The sequence below is a fragment of the Lupinus angustifolius genome, chromosome LG17 (genome assembly GCF_001865875.1).
Source record: "Lupinus angustifolius cultivar Tanjil chromosome LG17, LupAngTanjil_v1.0, whole genome shotgun sequence".
Lineage (NCBI taxonomy): Eukaryota > Viridiplantae > Streptophyta > Magnoliopsida > Fabales > Fabaceae > Lupinus > Lupinus angustifolius.
The window spans coordinates 386-20,112 of record NC_032025.1 but is presented as its reverse complement, the minus strand read 5'-3'; the positions used below and the strand labels follow the sequence as shown (position 1 = coordinate 20,112).

Below are 19,727 nucleotides of genomic sequence, written 5' to 3'. Positions count from 1 at the left end.
GATGAGGATGAGGATGAGGAGGAGGATAGGATGAGGATGAGGAACAGGAGGAGGATAGGGTGAGGATGAGGATGAGGATGAGGATGAGGATGAGGATGAGGATGTGGATATGATGAGGAGAAGATGACGATGACGTTGAGTATAGGATGAGGAAGAGGAGAGGATGAGGATGAGGATGAGTATACGATGAGGATGAGGATGAGTATACGACGAGGATGAGGAAGAGGATAGGATGAGGATGAGGATGAGAAGAAGGATAGGGTGAGGATGAGGATAGGATGAGGATAGGATGACGATGAGAATGAGGTTGAGGATGAGGATGAGGATAGGGTGAGGATGAGGATGAGGATTGGGATAAGGACGAGGATGAAGCTGATGATAGGATGAGGATGAGGACGTGGATAGGATGAGGATGAGGATGAGGATGAGGATGACGATGAGGATCAGGATGAGGATGAGGATGGGGATGAGGATAGGATGAGGACGAGGATGAGGATAGGATAAGGATGAGGATAGGATGAGGATGAGGATGAGGATAAGATGAGGATTAGGATGAGGATGAGGATCAGAATAGGATGAGGATGAGGATGAGGATGAGGATCAGATGAGGATAGGATGACCATGAGGATGAGGTTAAGGATGAGGATGAGGATAGGTTGAGGATGAGGATGAAGATAGGATGAGGATATACAAATTTTCTCTTATTGGGAACCTCCCGAAAGAGAGTAAGATTAGTTCTTTAACCGATGTATGTATTCTAGTGCTAATGAAATGCATGATGAGCTTTCATGTAGCCTGGAATATTGGAATGAATATCAATGCTGAGATTTGATTAGTTTGGAAGATGGGGACAATAAATTTTTGATTGACAAGTTTTGTAAAAGGGAATGATTGATATTGTGTATGGACTTACGCAGCTTACATACTTGTGGATCCTACAACTCTATTGTTGGGGGTTGTATTTCGCATCCGCACTTTCATTTATGTTGAGCAAGACCTGTTTGATTCAAGTCAACTAGATATAAAATTGATTCTATATGGTGAAGGTTGAAGAAACAATGCAAATTAATAATAATAATAATAATAAATAGTATGGGATGGAGTAATGAGTGGGAAATAAGAACAAACAGTTGGTAGGCAGAAAGGAAATACTAGAGAGAGCAAATATCCTTTAGCCTGTTGGCGGAAGATTGATCTATGGAATACTGCAGGGATCAAAATTGAAGTTAAGAGATATGTAGATAGATATAGACAGAGAATGAATGGATGAATGAATGAATACCTTTTTGAGAACCCAGAGTGAATGATGATAGGTGCGTTGGAAGAGTTCATGAAGAGTAGAAGAATCAACATGACGGTAGTTGACAAAGTTTTCACGAGCATACTTTGAATAATAACCTCTTGTGTCCTTTGGTAAATGCCTCACCAGACGGAGTACCTCTGCATAAGCTCTCACTGCCTTCGACATTTCTACAAACTCAACCCTACAACTACAACTAACAACCAATTCATCATTTTCTACAAATTATTATTTTGGGCTTTTTGGGCCCTAACCCTTTATTCATCTTATAAAACTCCACAACAACAAATACTGCCGTTTTGGGGTTTTTTTATTGTCGTTTGGTTATTTATTTGTTTCATTGTTTTGTTTTGTTTGAAGAAGCAAGTCGAAGAAATGAGTTTAGATTCCTCTCGCTCACCAAATCCTTCTTCTAAAAGAACTTTCTCTAATTCTAATTCTGCTTCTTCCAACCTTTCCTCATTTAATAATAATAATAATAATAATAATAAGAAGAAGAGGAAGAAGACGATAATGGCGACACTCTCCACCAAACAGAAAACCCTAGGCGTTGTTTGGGGCTCTAATTCCCATACTGGCAGGCACTTTTCTTATCATCATATTTGAATTATTACTATTGTTTAGTAATGATAGATCATAGATAGATTCTTAATTCTCCACCATTTATCTATATAAATGCAGTTATATGGAGGACAAGAATCGTAAACTGCACAACCAATTTCACACTGAAGCTGCTGCTGCTGCTGCTTCCACATCCTCTTCCTTTCCCTCTATCTTCTCTGGAGTTTCCATTTTTGTTGATGGTTTCACCGTTCCTTCCACCCAGGTTTATATCGTTATTTTCTTATCATCATACCAAACTACTTGGAAGTATTAAGTATTAGATTAGTAACACATAAACAAACAAACAAACATGTTTTCAGGAGCTGCGAAGTTACATGTTAAAGTATGGTGGCAGATTTGAAAACTATTTCTCAAGACATCATGTAACTCATATCATCTGCACTAATCTTCCTCACACTAAACTTAAGAACCTCAGGTTGATTTTCATCCTCTTCTTCAGATCATGCACTTTCTGTCCCTACTCTTTCGCATACCTTACCTTTCAATTGTTGCATTATCTATTACAGAGCCTTCAGCGCAGGGCTCCCTGTCGTCAAACCCACTTGGATTTTAGACTCAGTTGCTGCTAATAGACTCTTGAGCTGTAAGTTATTGCATTTCTCATGCTTTCCCCATATCTTAATGTCCTACTATCCGCTCCTGCTTTTTCATTCTTTGAATATTCATTCCGGGGTAAATTATTAGATTCTATCTGTCCTTTTATATCTTCATGTCTCAAATGACATGTTTTTTTTTTGCTTTAATAGGGGTGCCTTACCAACTTGACCAGCTTGTTAATAACCAGCCAAAACTGTCGTCCTTCTTCACATTGAAAAGTCACAAAATGTCAGAGGATGCTTTTACAAATGCCCTTTGTCAAGCAGTACCAGATGTTGAAGATTCGTCTATGAGGGATGGCCAATCAAAGGATACAGACTCATCTGGAGCTGGGGAGGTGGTTGAACTTAGCAGGCAGCTCAGGTTCAGTTCTGAATCTGATGATATTCTCACCGAGAATAATAATGCAATTACGATGGAAGAGCCTACCAGTGTTAGAGTTAGATGTGGTGAAGAAGGGATAGCAGAAGGAAGCAATGCTGACATTGGAGATGAGAGAAACGTCCAAGGTGAACTTGACCTTAATCATCAAGAATATTGTATGTCAGTTAGTGCTTCCCGCTCAGAATCCCCACCTGACCAGAATGTAAAAGAATTATCAAGTTCTGAAACCTCTAGGCCTTCTAAGCATTTCCGTTCAACTCTGGCAGACCCTAATTTTGTGGAAAATTATTTCAAGGTAATGAAGTTCGACTTGGAAGAAGTTTTTTCCGTATTGTTTGGCGAAATGATGACTTCCTTGTTCATACCTTTAGAACCTATTCTGGCCCCTTTTATTTTTTATTTTGTACGGCGGTTGTACTAATCATCTGCATCTTTTGATATTACGATACATAATTTATTGGCAATCAAACCTAACAGACAATGATAATTTTTTATTGCATCAAGTGATAAGGTGCTGAACTTCAATAGGTAAGGTTAATGGTTTTTTGTTTGCCATGAAACCTAACAGACAATAACAGTGCATTTTGTGTTTGCCATTGCAGTAAATAATAAATAAATAAGGTTAAAAAATAAAATGTTTGGAGGTGGTGGAGAATGTCGTTGGCTTTCTTATTTCATATATAAATATAAGGATGCTTATGTGAATGTGATATAATGATATCATGTTGAGTTGCTGCTTATTCTACTTCAACATGAATTTTCTGTCCTACAATTCATAACATTGCACAGCCATTTTTGTTGTTATCAATCTTTCAATCTACACATAGAATGCCTTTATTTTAAAATGTCCATACTTAAGTTTGGTATATGCAGAGCTCAAGGCTACATTTCATTGGAACTTGGAGAAATCGTTATCGAAAGCATTTTCCCGTCTCATCTACTGGGTTCAACAATGAAAATTCTAATATTCACGCCTCTCAGAATCCACTCATCATCCATGTTGACATGGTGAGCTTTATATACAGGATAGTTGGATGTAAATTGCTGTTGTCAACTGATTTTCCTTTGATTTGGATAGATATGTCATTTATCTTGCTGGTGACATGTTAGATTTGACTTTTAAAATGAGTTATGTTTCATTTCCATTTCCAATTTTTTAATGCTTATGAGATCAGTCATCCAGGAATGAATATTCTATACATATGTTTGTATGTGTGCTGCCGCAGGACTGCTTTTTTGTCTCGGTGGTTATCAGGAACCACCCTGAATTGTTGGACAAGCCGGTAGCTGTCTGTCACTCAAATAATTCGAAGGGAACTTCTGAGATTTCTTCTGCAAACTACCCTGCTCGTGGTTATGGTTGGTTCTGTGCTAAATTATTTAAATTATGATAGTTTGACTAAATCAGCTATATTGCTTGTTTGTCTTTCTGGTAATGGTATGTAACTCATGCTTCTGTAATTGCTAGGTATTAGGGCTGGTATGTTTGTTCGAGATGCCAAGGCACTTTGTCCCCACCTTGTTATCTCTCCTTACAACTTTGAAGCTTATGAGGAAGTAAGAAGCAATAGGGTGTTCATAGTTGAATAATTTACAAAGAATAATATTTTATTTCCCGACATATATTTTTGAGTAAGTTACACCAATACCCCCCTGAGTTTTAGTAAAATTATACAAACCACCCCTCTTTTTTTATACCTACTCAAACCACCCCTATTCATATACATACATTACACTAACTATCCTTGTGGAGAGAAGTCCAAATAGTATAAGAGTCAATGTCTCTTCATTATATTTGGTTCGTTACATAAAAGTGATTTAAACAATATATCATATTTATAAATCACTCTTATACTGTACTATAACGAACCAAAAATAATGATGATGTATTGACTCGTATACTATTTCAACATGTCTCCATAATATAATATTATTTTGTTTAACTTAATTACACTTATCACATTTTTTGTTTAAAAGATTACACTTATCTCTCCTGTAGGGGTAGTCAGTATAATGTATGAATATAAGTTAGAGGGGTTTGTGTAGGTGTAGAAAAAGGAGGGGTGCTTTATGTATTTTCACTAAAACTCAGGGCAAGTAAGGGTAATTTACTCTTTTAACTTCCCCCTTCGAATTGATTTTTACAAGTATACTTTTAATGGATAATTTGCAGGTAGCTGATCAATTTTATAGTATACTACATCGACATTGCAGCAAAGTGCAGGTCTTATGGTCCACATCCTATAAGTGTATAAAGTTTATAGGTTGCTTGTCCTTAATGCTATAACCACCACTTCATGCAGGCTGTAAGCTGCGATGAAGCTTTTTTAGATGTCACAGATTCAAAGGTTGAAGATCCTAAACTTTTTGCTTCATCAATTAGAAAAGAGATCTATGAGACCACTGGATGTACTGCCAGTGCTGGTATAGCTGGAAATATGCTTATGGCTCGCATTGCCACTAGAACTGCAAAACCAAATGGTCAATATCACATAACTCCAGATAAAGTATGTTATGGGACTTCCTGTTAATTCAGATTTTTGTGTTTTTCATATTTGTTATTCTGTATTTGTGGCATGGCTGGTATCATGTAACTCTTATTGCTAAGCCCTTCATATTTATATATGTGACGAAATCTTACATGTCTTATGTAGCCATAAGAGTGTCTATTCCATAAATTTTATGCTTAAAGCTTCTGCTTATCCTTTCATATTTGCAGATTAAATGTTGATGCTAATCGTTGCTACTGTAGTTTTGTATTTATGATTGTGGATTATTCTGTATTTTATAACACTTTCAATGAGAAATACTTATTGAGATAGTGCTATGCTGATTGTGAAGTTACTTTTTTTGTTAAGTCCCTTAGGTATTTGCTTCACCAATAAATTATATTACTCTAAGCCATATGTTTTGGATTTTCCTCAATCATGCTATTCTATTATTTTAATAGATTCCATATGCAGATGATATATTTTATTATTTTAATATTGCAGTTTAGGTGTGAACTGTGTCAATATTTCCTTGCTGTCTCATTTTATTTTACTTATTCAGGTTGAATACGAGTTAACTCAACTCTCAATTAATGCACTTCCTGGAATAGGGCATGTTTTACAGCAGAAATTGAAGAAACAGAAAGTTCACACTTGTGGGCAATTGCAAATGATTTCAAAGGTTGTACTATCTACTCACTTATTATATAGTTTCTTTGATTAGTTCTGCTATTCTTAAAGTTCAGTTGCTATTTCTTCTAAAATTTGTGCTTTCTGCTTTCAGTCTGTTATCAGTGTTCTTGTTTTGGTCTCAACTAAAGAGAATACACACATAGAAGAAAATATTTGACTTGTTGAAATTTTGGAAACTACTTAGAAGTTAGAAGACAATAATCATTGAAGCAATAAAATATAAAGGTAGAATGTATGGAAAAAAACCTTGAAGTGCTTCAACCAATTATATTGCTACTGAGTTGATTTAGAGATCAATGTTTGTCAATGGACATGATTCATGATAGAGCATGACGACATCGTCCGGTCCATGTAACTGACCCCACCTATTGGGACTAAAGTTTGGTTGTTGTAAAAGCTCATTTACTTGCATACTCTGTAGTTATGTCCCACTTTCATTTTGGGCATGTAGTTGAATAGCATTTGTAATATTCAAGATTCTGTAATTGCTTTCCTGGCATCTGCAGGCCTCATTGCAAAAGGATTATGGAGTTAAAACGGGGGAAATGCTGTGGAACTATAGCAGAGGAATTGATAACAGGATGGTCGGGGCCATTCAGGTAGGGAAAATGCTACCGTTTGGGCTTAGTATTTAGCTTTAAAATCCAGATTATGATTGCTCCTCATTTGATTTGATATATTTAAAATGCATAGGATTTTACTAATCTGCTTGTCTATTTTGATATACTTAAATGGGAAGCTAGAAATGTGGAGACAAACTTTAAAAGTACATGACTTTCGTATATGTTGAAGTAAGATGAAGTATATGGAGTGTAAGTTTAGCAAGAGGCGGATAAACTGTACTATAGATGTGAAGATTGGAGATCATACCATACACTAGTGACTAGATTTAAGTATATTGGGTCAATCATACAAAACAACAGGGAAAATGAAGGAGATGTAAACCATAGGATTCAAGCAGTGTGGATGAAATGGCGAATGCACTAGGTGTCATATGTGTTTCTTAGTAAGATTGTGTTCTAATATAGCTTTAAAGTATTTTTTAAGTTGATGTAATCTGAATTTTTGCAGGAAAGTAAGTCTATTGGTGCTGATGTAAATTGGGGAGTGAGGTTCAAAGATATGAAAGATGTTGGTATTTCTATACACTGTATCTTTTATTTTATCTTTCAATCTTACAATGCTGTATCATTGAAAATGCTGACATGAAAGTTATTCCAGTGTGATCACTTCCTAATTAACCTTAGTAAGGAAGTTTCTTTACGATTGCAAGGTTGCGGAGTGCAGGGGCGCACTTTCACTCTCAAGGTATTGGTTTACATTTAGCTTGATAGTTTTTTTAGACTATTCATTCTATTTTAGTAGGTGGGCTAGCTTTCTGGTCCTATTGTGTCTCTGAATCTACCATGTATTATCACAGTATGTTTCTTATATCTTCTCCGTCTACAAAATTGAATTTCTTAAATATTTCTGGATACATGGTTTAGATCAAAAAGAGAAGAAAAGATGCTGAAGAACCTGCTAAGTTTATGGGTTGTGGTGACTGTGAAAATTTGAGTCACTCAATAACGGTAAATATTGAGATATGAGTTATATTTTTTTTAACTATCACATTTTACTTTTTAAGGTATGATTTTGTATTTTTGATATTTTCATCATAGATTCCTCTTGCTACTGATAATGTGGAAGTAATCCAAAGAATAGTAAAGCAGCTTTTTGGATTTTTCTACATAGGTAAATTAAACTCTAGCCTTCTTAATATTTTAATGTGAATGATTACCAACTTAACATCATTTTATTGAATCTATGACTAAATAGTCTGAAGCATGTTGCTTTATTTCTAGTCACTTGAAACATGTCGGTTTATTTCTATAGCTGAGGTGAATGGCTTCAGGTTGGAAATTGTCTATCATATTCAAAATCAAATGCTTTTACCTGTCAATCTTTTAACTTTATTTTTAAGCACTTTCTATTGTTGGCAATAGACTCATCATCATAACAAAATTAGATGCTTGCATGATGATGAAGTTCATGTCTTTGCACCTTATATATTGACATTATGTTGGCATATTTTCCTCATGTTAAATAGTGTTAGAGCCCAAAACTTTTAGCAAAGGGATCCATATCCGTTGAAGATTTAATTGGATATCTAACATTTTCATCTTCTCCTTCTGTTTATTTCCCAGATGTCAAGGATATTCGGGGTATTGGCTTGCAGGTTACAAGACTTGAAAGTGTAAATACTTCTAAGCAACGTAAGTGTATTATTCTGTGGAACTTAACCCAGCTATGCTGTAATCGTATCTTATTTGGCCATCTATGTGACTTAATTTAGAGGTTACGCCTATTTCTAGTCTAAATGATTTTTTTTATGTGGAGATCTCCAACCTTGACATTCCTCCTCTTTTCACCTCGGTCTCAACAAAATTTTCTGCGTTTCACAGTTTCACTGGCTTTGAACTTGGTTCTTTTTTTAATCCCTTTTATTTCCCTACCATTTTTTTCCATGAAGGTGCAGAAAAGTGTACTTTGAAATCATGGCTCACTTCAGAATCTGCAAGTATGGGAAAACAGAAATATCCTATGGGTAATGGAAATTGTTGTCAAACAAGGCTACTTGTTATGCTATTATTTAGAAGATGATTCACTGCAGCCTATCGATGTATTTACATTTTTGTTGAGACTTTAGTTAATGATGGAATCAATAAAAATAGCTTGTGGTGGTTTTTTCTTTTAGGTAACAAGCAGAATATAGATGGCATGTCCGGTCATGGATGTAGAGATTTGCAAGGGTCTTCAGTTCTAATAGACAGTAACATATTAAATAACCAAGCTAGTGCAGACACAATGTTAACAGCACCTTCTTTATGCCAATTAGATGTCGAAGTTGTAAAGAATCTACCCCCAGAAGTATTCTCAGAATTAAATGAAATGTATGGAGGAAAGTTAGTTGATTTTGTTGCTAAAGGGGAAGGAACAAATGAGAGTGCTAGATCTGTAGGAAATTTGATTATAGAGCAAGAAGGCAAGTTTTTCTCTGTTTCATTAGTATAGCTACTTTTACTAGTACTCAAAAGCATGCAGAAAAAAAGCTACTTTTACTCATGAATGTTTGGCAATGCCCCATATGCTTTTTAATTGTGTTTGTTAGCAGCTATAAACAAGGATGCAGAACTTTCCTATTCTGACCGAATTCCTCAAAACAAGTTGTTAGTAGAAAACAAGGTAGTTTTTTTACTTCGTTCTTTACTCCCTTTATAAGCAGACAAAAGTATATTAATTTATGTGTTAGACTGGATAAGCCAGTTTTGTTTCTAGGGATGACAATTTGCATTCATGTTTGGGAATCCCACAAGGATGGTCCTATTTGAGCCTGTGAGCGGGGATGAGGAAGAAAATCCCTCAGAGGTGATTTGGGGATGGGGTGGGTATCATTCCCCCCGCCCCGTGGGGTCCTTGTCCCCATAACACTATAAATTTCTTTATATATAAATATTTATTATTTATAAGTTTATTTTTTAATTTCACACACACATATATATATCACTTTATTTATTAAATTAATTAGAATAATTGAACTTGATGTTTTATCGTTATTTGAGTTTCTTTAAGATAATTTCAACTTTGATAAATTTGACTTAATATGAGATTGTTGCAGTGTTTGAATTTTTTATTTAGATTTATTTAATTTCATAATATTAATTTTTCAATATTTTTGGATTTTAATTATTTTTGACTTAATAGCGTGTTTAGTTACATATATCATATGATTAAATCCGAGGTAGTGCAGAAAGAAGAAGAGGGAGTTGAAGTAGGAACAGGCTCAAGGGATGGATCCTATGTCAAGGTTACTCACATTTCAAGTTTTGAAAAAGATGATTTATTGCCTTCTTCTTTAAGTCAAGTGGATGCTTCAGTATTACGACAATTGCCTGAGGATTTGAAAGCTGCCATTGTTGAACAGCTTCCTACACACAGGAGGCAAGAGTCTTGCTCCAATGCTGTTGTGGCCCCTCTTAGTGAAATCCATCAGGCACCAGTAGGTATTAAAAGTTCTGAGAATCATTCTGGATCAAGCGATCATGTTTCGAGTGACAGTCTATGGGCTGGGAATCCTCCACATTGGATTGATAAGTTTGAAGTTAGCAATTGCTTCATATTAAAGAGGCTTGCAGAAATATATTACAGATCAGGGTTGACTAGCACATTATCTTCAGTTTTGCACAAAATTATATCTGAGTTTCACGAGCTAGATCTAGCGCATCAGATTTCTGATGAAACTGTTAACATCATGTGTGAGCTACTGAAGCAGTATACCAAAGAGAAGATAGAAACAGATATTGAAGAGATTTATATCTGTTTTCGGCTTCTGAAAAGGTATGTTAATGTTGCAAGTTGGTATGGTACTCTATTTAAATGCTTATTGGTTTTCATAATCATGTCCTTTTCTCCTTGGTATCTCCATACCCAAATTTAACAAGTATCTATTTTGTTTCTTTTTTATTATCCTTGTCCTTACTAGGGCAGTGCTAACTAGAATGGATTAAAAGCAGTAGTAGTTTCTTGTTAATATACTTCTTTTGTGTGTCTGTATCATAATCTTTTTTAGGCTTCATATACGTGAAGCTCAGGTGTTTTCTAAGAACTTTGTATTATAGTTCAACTTTGACATTAATGACACAGTTACACAGTTCTTAAAGAAAAATGTTGAAGCAGTGGTTATGTTGTCAAAACCATTTTTTTGTGGATTATTATATTTGGCCATCTTTGGAGTAACTCAGAACTTATTCAGGTTTGCAGCAAAGTCACAATTTTTCCTACAAGTGTACAATACTCTATTTCCGCACCTCCAGGTATACCTTTAAACTAAGTCATCTTTCACCTATTGTTTATCAATCAAACGAAAAATATGAATCGGAATATGCATATTCAAATTTCTTCTCTATTTCTAATAGTTTTAACAGTTAGTTCCTTTTATGTTCTTTAATTAATTTTCGTTTGACCTTAAGCATGTTGATATCCTATAGTGCTTCAGTAGTCTTGTCAAACTTATGTGAACTGATTTTAAATGCTTCAATGACTGTTCGGTAAAGACTAAAGAGTAGATGTATGGGGTTTGGGTAATTGTGACATTTGCCTGAGATTAGTAGTATCCTTTGATTTTCCAGTTGCAACTTGCTGATAACCTGCATGTGAAGTCTACTTAGTTTTTGCATCTCTTAAAATTGTTTGAAGCAATACTTATGTTTTGATGGGCTTTCATGCATGTCTTTCCCATGTAAGCTATCATCTGGAGTTGTTATATTAGACTCGGATTTTGCAGGCAGCTGTTGATGACGCCTATGGAGGGACCTTGTTTATACCATCATAGTAGCATGCAAATAGTCAAAATCTCATCTCCTACTGTGAGAAACTCAAGAAAAAGTCACCAGTTTAGCTGTATAAAACCTACGTGGACAGATCACAAACCAATGGTTTCAATCCACTATGACATCCTGCAAAGTCACCAGTTTAGCTGTATAAACCTATGTGGACAGATCACAAACCAATGGTTTCAATCCACTATGACATCCTGCAGAGTATGTTCGACTTTACATGATAGCTAAACTTTTTCTGCCACAAATTTGTTTGTTCTGGTGGATGTTGTACTTAGTTTCTAGTGAGTTAATATACATGCATCGTATGATATTTTTTCAATTTTATGCTTCATAGTGTCTGTTTTTAAAATTACCATTTTGTTCTCAAATTGTAAGAATCCTTTTGTCACTCCTTGGTCCTGCAAGACCTTTTGTCTGATGTAAATCCTCATGTTAGTCTTTTCACCAGCATTAGTAATTTAATATGCCTTTGTGGCTGTGCAATTAATGTATAACTTCTTTATAGTTCATCTCATCCTTTTTCATGTCTTTGTACCAAGTCTCTCCTAAGTTAGGTCTCAACAATCTATATTTGCAATGTAATTTACTAAATATATAATTATATGAGCTTGTCTTTGATAGGTTTTTGCACCTCTCTCTTACTGCTTTCCATGGTATTTATAGGTTTGTGCCCATTGTACAACACCTCACCTCTTCATTCTTGTATTTTATACTGACAAGCAGTGTACCATGAAGCATGGTGAGGTGATGTTCTACATATTTTGCATGGAAGGTTTGCTAACTTGCATGCAAAATAACACACCTAAAGACAAATGATTTATTATTTAGTATAAAACTTGATAGTACTATAAGATGGGTAAGAAATACTTAACTAGTAGTACATCCTCAACCAAAACCTCTAGGAGAGTTAATAATCACAATACACGATCAAAGTATCGATATATATATATATATATATATAGCAGCAGAACCAGCTTGTCTAGACAACTAGAATTCCTGAATTGCTGAAACAATTTCAGTAATGCCTTCAAATTTTTTTCTATCTTTGAGAAGCGTCTTAGCAAAATCAAGTGCTCTCCGTTCACAGTTAGCACGTTTAACAGCATCAGTAATGGATTCAAAATCCTCCACATGTGCCACACCAACAATTCTCCTGTCAAAACAAGTTTTTCATATGTTCAAGAATTGAGATGGTTTAAGGGCATAATCATATTATTATTATTGTTATCATTATTTCATATGTTCAAGATTTTATATGGTTTTATTATTATTATGGCCACTTAATGACTTAGTATTATTGTGTTGTCATATATAGTAGTGTAGTGTCACCTTATCATCTTGGCAGCACCAAACCCAAGACTGTCATGAAACAAATCCGTCATGTATCTCTTTTGAACAAGAAGCTGAAGCTCAGGATTGTCATAAATTGCTGAAAGATATGCCTCGCCGGCACCATCTTTGTGCTCATCCCAGAGTGCTATGAATTTATTGTAAAAAAGATTCCAAGTGTCTTCAATTGTCTTAAGAATCCACTCCTTGTAAGACTGCATATATAAGGATTGCATATTATTTTGGTATTAACAATTGAATACAAAGACAGTAAATAAGGGTGACAGAGGCAGAGGGGTTGTGAAAAATAGAACCTACTTTTCGATCATTAAGTTGATCCACGTGTCCATCTTGAGAAAAGTAAGCCAAGATCAAGTTTCCCAAGAAAGCACCAATGTCAAAACCCATTGGTCCATAAAATGCAAATTCAGGATCAATAACTTGAGTTGAATCATGAGTAACCATCACAGAACTAGTGTGTAGATCTCCATGTATTAGTGCCTGAGCCCTCTCACAAAACCTAGGAATAATATAATATAAGGTATGTCTTGTAAAGAAATATGTATATAGCAACAAGAGTGTACTGCAGTCAGGTGCTTACTTAGATTTGAGGTCAGCAACTTCAAGTTTGAGGAGATTGTCATGGCGAAGAACCTCAGCATCATGATCAAGATAAGGGGAAGTCCAGTGATTATATTGAGAAATTTGATAAGGGTCAGAGAAAACAACCTGTTCCGTGTGCCTGCACATAGCCGCATTCCCACAAAACTTGGCAACTACATTAAACACCATGCATTTAGCTAGGCTTAGTTATACTACATACATATATAATTTTGTTTGGATTCAGTGAATCATTCTGGAAGTTTGGTGACTTTAGACCAGTTCAAACACAAATAACTAATGTTGAACTCATTTCGGATTGAGTAATGGACTTGATCAATCTTGCAGAAAATTAACCAATCTTAATGGGAAATAGATGAGTTTAACAAAGGAAAAACTAGCCTATCTCACGTTCCTAGTACTTGATAGGAATCCATTTCATCTAAATTCATCAAAGCCACCAAATATCAAAGTCACTAAATCTTAATCGTATATTATCACAATCAAAATATGTATACTTTACATGGAAAATATGCACACAACACAATCATACAATACATGGAAAAGTAAATGAATAAATGAAATGATACATAAACATATAAAATATGTATACTTTTTCATAAACATAGTACAATATATGGTATTGGCAACAAATAAAATAGCAAAGGGATTGGAATAGTTGAATACCATGGCGTTTGTGGTGAGTAGTAGAACGGAAAAGGAGAGAAGTAAAGAAGAGTGTGTGAGCCATGAAATGGGCCATATGGTGAGCCAATAGTGGGTACTCAATCCCGGCGATCAAGCCTTTTCTGAGGATGATGTGTGGAGGTTCCAGGTAACGCATGGCAATTAAAGACATGGTATGGTCATAATGATAAACTTGAGGGACATGTTGACCCTTGGTTATGGCACCTTGTTCTTTCAGTGCCTCTGACTCATAATATGCTCTCTCCTTAGTCAGTGCCCATGATTCCCCTATGCAACGTATGTAAGGCAGAGCTTGCTTGATGACAAAGGAATAACCTACGGAGTTGTTGGAGACTATGTACACAAAGTTAAGGTTACCATCACCAACCTCTTTCACTGTTATGTCCTCTTCATTCTTTCCCAGAGCCAGCTTAGAGGACAGGGCAGGGACACCCTTTATGTATTCGATTACCGATCCTTCATCCAGCGGACGGAACTCTAAAAAGGCACCCATTTCAATTATGCAGCACCTTGGTTGGAACTCATCATCACAATTACTTTTATTTTATACACATGCTCTGCTTGGTTGCCACTTGCCAACACTGATAGATTTAGAACAATAGTAGTGGACCAAGACTTTTACGAGTTACATTGAATCTAGTCCAAGTATCAACTCATTTTTTATTTAATCAGCTGATTACTTTTGACAAAAATATATTCTTAGTCAAGGCATAAATTGACATTGTTATGATACGGCACGCCACTCATTTTCTATTCCATCTTCCACCAACTTTCTCCCTTGTTCCATGTACCACATCTTCAATATTTCACAAGGTTGGTTATATAAGGGAAATGATTATTTAACATATTTAGTTTTCTTATTTTCAGTGGAATTAGTAATAACATGTAATTATGGACACATACTACATTGACAAACTCTATTTGCATTGCCTACCAATCTAACATCATTAAAAAAAGTACTTATTTTAATATAACTAATTCTTACCTTATGGGTAAGAAATTAATCTCTTTTGGGATATACCATTGTCTATTCCAACAAGTGACACTCCGAGGAATCGAACAAGACTTTACACCACTAAACCAACACTTTGTTCAAAATTAGTATAGAAACATTAAAGCCACTACATAAGACAAACATAATTAACAAAAAAGACCTATTAATGAAAAAACTTGGTCTAGTTTAGCCTGTTATAAGCCAAGTAATATGTGACGGTCTAACCTATTTCCACCATTAATTATGGATGTCATAGATAGAGGTCATAGACTTGGTTTTAGATTTTCATTAATCAAACTAACAAAGCAAAAATGCAAGTAAATCAATCTCATTTTGGTATCAAACCGCGAATTGGTTCTCTCGTACCAATTTGTGGTTCTTTTGTGAAATGATTCCCTTTAAGGAATGAACCAGATTTTTACCTACCATTTAAGTAAAAGAAAAGAATAATAATTGGTAATATACACTCACTTACATGAATGAGTTACAACAAATAATAATTTCTTTTTATCCTTGGGTGTTTTGACTATGGTGTTGATTCATCATTCATACCTTCAAGAAGCAGCACTAGAACTGACTGGGTCCAGGGTCCAGGGTCCAGGGTCCAGGGTCCAGGGTCCAGGGTCCAGGGTCCAGGGTCCAGGGTCCAGGGTCCAGGGTCCAGGGTCCAGGGTCCAGGGTCCAGGGTCCAGGGTCCAGGGTCCAGGGTCCAGGGTCCAGGGTCCAGGGTCCAGGGTCCAGGGTCCAGGGTCCAGGGTCCAGGGTCCAGGGTCCAGGGTCCAGGGTCCAGGGTCCAGGGTCCAGGGTCCAGGGTCCAGGGTCCAGGGTCCAGGGTCCAGGGTCCAGGGTCCAGGGTCCAGGGTCCAGGGTCCAGGGTCCAGGGTCCAGGGTCCAGGGTCCAGGGTCCAGGGTCCAGGGTCCAGGGTCCAGGGTCCAGGGTCCAGGGTCCAGGGTCCAGGGTCCAGGGTCCAGGGTCCAGGGTCCAGGGTCCAGGGTCCAGGGTCCAGGGTCCAGGGTCCAGGGTCCAGGGTCCAGGGTCCAGGGTCCAGGGTCCAGGGTCCAGGGTCCAGGGTCCAGGGTCCAGGGTCCAGGGTCCAGGGTCCAGGGTCCAGGGTCCAGGGTCCAGGGTCCAGGGTCCAGGGTCCAGGGTCCAGGGTCCAGGGTCCAGGGTCCAGGGTCCAGGGTCCAGGGTCCAGGGTCCAGGGTCCAGGGTCCAGGGTCCAGGGTCCAGGGTCCAGGGTCCAGGGTCCAGGGTCCAGGGTCCAGGGTCCAGGGTCCAGGGTCCAGGGTCCAGGGTCCAGGGTCCAGGGTCCAGGGTCCAGGGTCCAGGGTCCAGGGTCCAGGGTCCAGGGTCCAGGGTCCAGGGTCCAGGGTCCAGGGTCCAGGGTCCAGGGTCCAGGGTCCAGGGTCCAGGGTCCAGGGTCCAGGGTCCAGGGTCCAGGGTCCAGGGTCCAGGGTCCAGGGTCCAGGGTCCAGGGTCCAGGGTCCAGGGTCCAGGGTCCAGGGTCCAGGGTCCAGGGTCCAGGGTCCAGGGTCCAGGGTCCAGGGTCCAGGGTCCAGGGTCCAGGGTCCAGGGTCCAGGGTCTAGGGTCTAGGGTCTAGGGTTAGGGGTTAGGGGTTAGGGGTTAGGGGTTTAGGGGTTTAGGGTCGAGGGTCCAGGGTCGAGGGTCCAGGGTCCAGGGTCCAGGGTCTAGGGTCTAGGGTCTAGAGTCTAGGGTCTAGGGTCTAGGGTCTAGAGTCTAGGGTCTAGGGTCTAGGGTCTAGAGTCTAGGGTCTAGGGTCTAGGGTCTAGAGTCTAGGGTCTAGGGTCTAGGGTCTAGAGTCTAGGGTCTAGGGTCTAGGGTCTAGAGTCTAGGGTCTAGGGTCTAGGGTCTAGAGTCTAGGGTCTAGGGTCTAGGGTCTAGAGTCTAGGGTCTAGGGTCTAGGGTCTAGAGTCTAGGGTCTAGGGTCTAGGGTCTAGAGTCTAGGGTCTAGGGTCTAGGTTCAGGGTCCAGGGTCCAGGGTCCAGGGGTTAAGGTTTAGGGTTTAGGGCCCAGGGTCCAAGGTCTAGGGTTAGGGTTTAGGGCCCAGGGCCCAGGGCCCAGGGTGTAGGGTCTAGGGTCTAGGGTCTAGGGTCTAGGGTCTAGGTTCAGGGTCCAGGGTCCAGGGTCCAGGGTCTAGGGTCTAGGGTCTAGGTTCAGGGTCTAGGGTCTAGGGTTCATGGTTCAGGGTTCAGGGTGCAGGGTGCAGGGTCCAGGGTCCAGGGTCCAGGGTCCAGGGTCCAGGGTCCAGGGTCCAGGGTCCAGGGTCCAGGGTCCAGGGTCCAGGGTCCAGGGTCCAGGGTCCAGGGTCCAGGGTCCAGGGTCCAGGGTCCAGGGTCCAGGGTCCAGGGTCCAGGGTCCAGGGTCCAGGGTCCAGGGTCCAGGGTCCAGGGTCCAGGGTCCAGGGTCCAGGGTCCAGGGTCCAGGGTCCAGGGTCCAGGGTCCAGAGGTTTAGGGTTTAAGGTTTAGGGTTTAAGGTTTAGGGTTTAGATGGTTTAGAGGTTTAGTGTGTTTAGTGGTGTTAAGTGTTTAGGGTTTAAGGTTTAGGGCTTAGGGTTTAGGGTTTAGGGTTTAGATGGTTTAGAGGTTTAGTGTGTTTAGTGGTTTAGTGTGTTTAGTGGTTTATGGTTTAGTGTTGTAGTGTTTTAGGAGTTTTAAGGTTTAAAGGTTGTAGCAGGGTTAGGGTTTAGGGTTTAGGGTCCAGGGTCCACGGCCCAGGGTGTAGGGTCTAGGGTCTAGGGTCTAGGGTCTAGGGTCTAGGGTCTAGGGTCTAGGGTCTAGGGTCTAGGGTCTAGGGTCTCAAGGTTTAGGGTTTAGGGTTTAGGGGTTAGGGTCTAGGGTCTAGGGGTTAGGGTCTAGGGTCTAGGGTCTAGGGTCTAGGGTCTAGGGTCTAGGGTCTAGGGTCTAGGGTCTAGGGTCTAGGGTCTAGGGTCTAGGGTCTAGGGTCTAGGGTCTAGGGTCTAGGGTCTAGGGTCTAGGGTCTAGGGTCTAGGGTCTAGGGTCTAGGGTCTAGGGTCTAGGGTCTAGGGTCTAGGGTCTAGGGTCTAGGGTCTAGGGTCTAGGGTCTAGGGTCTAGGGTCTAGGGTCTAGGGTCTAGGGTCTAGGGTCTAGGGTCTAGGGTCTAGGGTCTAGGGTCTAGGGTCTAGGGTCTAGGGTCTAGGGTCTAGGGTCTAGGGTCTAGGGTCTAGGGTCTAGGGTCTAGGGTCTAGGGTCTAGGGTCTAGGGTCTAGGGTCTAGGGTCTAGGGTCTAGGGTCTAGGGTCTAGGGTCTAGGGTCTAGGGTCTAGGGTCTAGGGTCTAGGGTCTAGGGTCTAGGGTCTAGGGTCTAGGGTCTAGGGTCTAGGGTCTAGGGTCTAGGGTCTAGGGTCTAGGGTCTAGGGTCTAGGGTCTAGGGTCTAGGGTCTAGGGTCTAGGGTCTAGGGTCTAGGGTCTAGGGTCTAGGGTCTAGGGTCTAGGGTCTAGGGTCTAGGGTCTAGGGTCTAGGGTCTAGGGTCTAGGGTCTAGGGTCTAGGGTCTAGGGTCTAGGGTCTAGGGTCTAGGGTCTAGGGTCTAGGGTCTAGGGTCTAGGGTCTAGGGTCTAGGGTCTAGGGTCTAGGGTCTAGGGTCTAGGGTCTAGGGTCTAGGGTCTAGGGTCTAGGGTCTAGGGTCTAGGGTCTAGGGTCTAGGGTCTAGGGTCTAGGGTCTAGGGTCTAGGGTCTAGGGTCTAGGGTCTAGGGTCTAGGGTCTAGGGTCTAGGGTCTAGGGTCTAGGGTCTAGGGTCTAGGGTCTAGGGTCTAGGGTCTAGGGTCTAGGGTCTAGGGTCTAGGGTCTAGGGTCTAGGGTCTAGGGTCTAGGGTCTAGGGTCTAGGGTCTAGGGTCTAGGGTCTAGGGTCTAGGGTCTAGGGTCTAGGGTCTAGGGTCTAGGGTCTAGGGTCTAGGGTCTAGGGTCTAGGGTCTAGGGTCTAGGGTCTAGGGTCTAGGGTCTAGGGTCTAGGGTCTAGGGTCTAGGGTCTAGGGTCTAGGGTCTAGGGTCTAGGGTCTAGGGTCTAGGGTCAGGGTCTAAGGTCCAGGGTCCAGGGTTCAGGGTCTAGGGTCTAGGGTCCAGGGTTCAGGGTCTAGGGTCTAGGGTTCATGGTTCAGGGTTCAGGGTGCAGGGTCCAGGGTCCAGGGTTCAGGGTGCAGGGTCCAGGGTCCAGGGTCCAGGGTCCAGGGTCCAGGGTCCAGGGTCCAGGGTCCAGGGTCCAGGGTCCAGGGTCCAGGGTCCAGGGTCCAGGGTCCAGGGTCCAGGGTCCAGGGTCCAGGGTCCAGGGTCCAGGGTCCAGGGTCCAGGGTCCAGGGTCCAGGGTCCAGGGTCCAGGGTCCAGGGTCCAGGGTCCAGGGTCCAGGGTCCAGGGTCCAGGGTCCAGGGTCCAGGGTCCAGGGTCCAGGGTCCAGGGTCCAGGGTCCAGGGTCCAGGGTCCAGGGTCCAGGGTCCAGGGTGGGTTAGGGGTTAGGGGTTAGGGGTTAGGGTCTAGGGTTTAGGGTTTAGGGGTTAGGGTTTAGGGTTTAGGGGTTAGGGTCTAGGGGTTAGGGTCTAGGGTTTAGGGTTAGGGTCTAGGGTCTAGGGTCTAGGGTCCAGGGTCTAGGGTCTAGG

At 40.6% G+C, this 19,727-nt stretch overlaps 3 protein-coding genes across 4 annotated transcripts; 1 reads left to right on the top strand and 2 right to left on the bottom strand.

The window, feature by feature from the left end:
- Nucleotides 1,057-1,538, bottom strand: LOC109331473 (LYR motif-containing protein At3g19508). The gene is made up of 2 exons (XM_019566003.1): nt 1,283-1,538; nt 1,057-1,205 (listed from the first exon to the last, which is right to left on the bottom strand). The coding sequence occupies exons 1-2, from the start codon at nt 1,466-1,468 to the stop codon at nt 1,152-1,154; spliced, it is 240 nt and encodes a 79-aa protein (XP_019421548.1). The 5' UTR covers nt 1,469-1,538; the 3' UTR covers nt 1,057-1,151.
- On the top strand, nt 1,611-11,582 carry LOC109331471 (DNA repair protein REV1). 2 transcript variants are annotated; one of them, XM_019566000.1, is made up of 23 exons: nt 1,611-1,881; nt 1,982-2,126; nt 2,224-2,339; nt 2,431-2,507; nt 2,671-3,200; nt 3,779-3,913; nt 4,132-4,264; nt 4,374-4,477; nt 5,079-5,129; nt 5,209-5,412; nt 5,957-6,076; nt 6,594-6,686; nt 7,159-7,218; nt 7,309-7,395; nt 7,575-7,658; nt 7,749-7,821; nt 8,274-8,342; nt 8,606-8,674; nt 8,825-9,112; nt 9,242-9,312; nt 9,869-10,464; nt 10,880-10,940; nt 11,411-11,582. In XM_019566000.1, exons 1-23 carry the CDS (start codon nt 1,676-1,678, stop codon nt 11,456-11,458), a joined length of 3,420 nt encoding a protein of 1,139 aa, XP_019421545.1. In that variant the 5' UTR covers nt 1,611-1,675; the 3' UTR covers nt 11,459-11,582. The 2 variants fall into 2 exon arrangements, with proteins under 2 accessions (XP_019421545.1, XP_019421546.1); XM_019566001.1 differs by having other exon boundaries at nt 1,612-1,881; nt 4,374-4,462; nt 8,600-8,674.
- On the bottom strand, nt 12,260-14,664 carry LOC109331472 (methylthioribose kinase-like). The gene is made up of 5 exons (XM_019566002.1): nt 14,082-14,664; nt 13,396-13,570; nt 13,113-13,314; nt 12,795-13,009; nt 12,260-12,618 (listed from the first exon to the last, which is right to left on the bottom strand). Exons 1-5 carry the CDS (start codon nt 14,593-14,595, stop codon nt 12,453-12,455), a joined length of 1,272 nt encoding a protein of 423 aa, XP_019421547.1. The 5' UTR covers nt 14,596-14,664; the 3' UTR covers nt 12,260-12,452.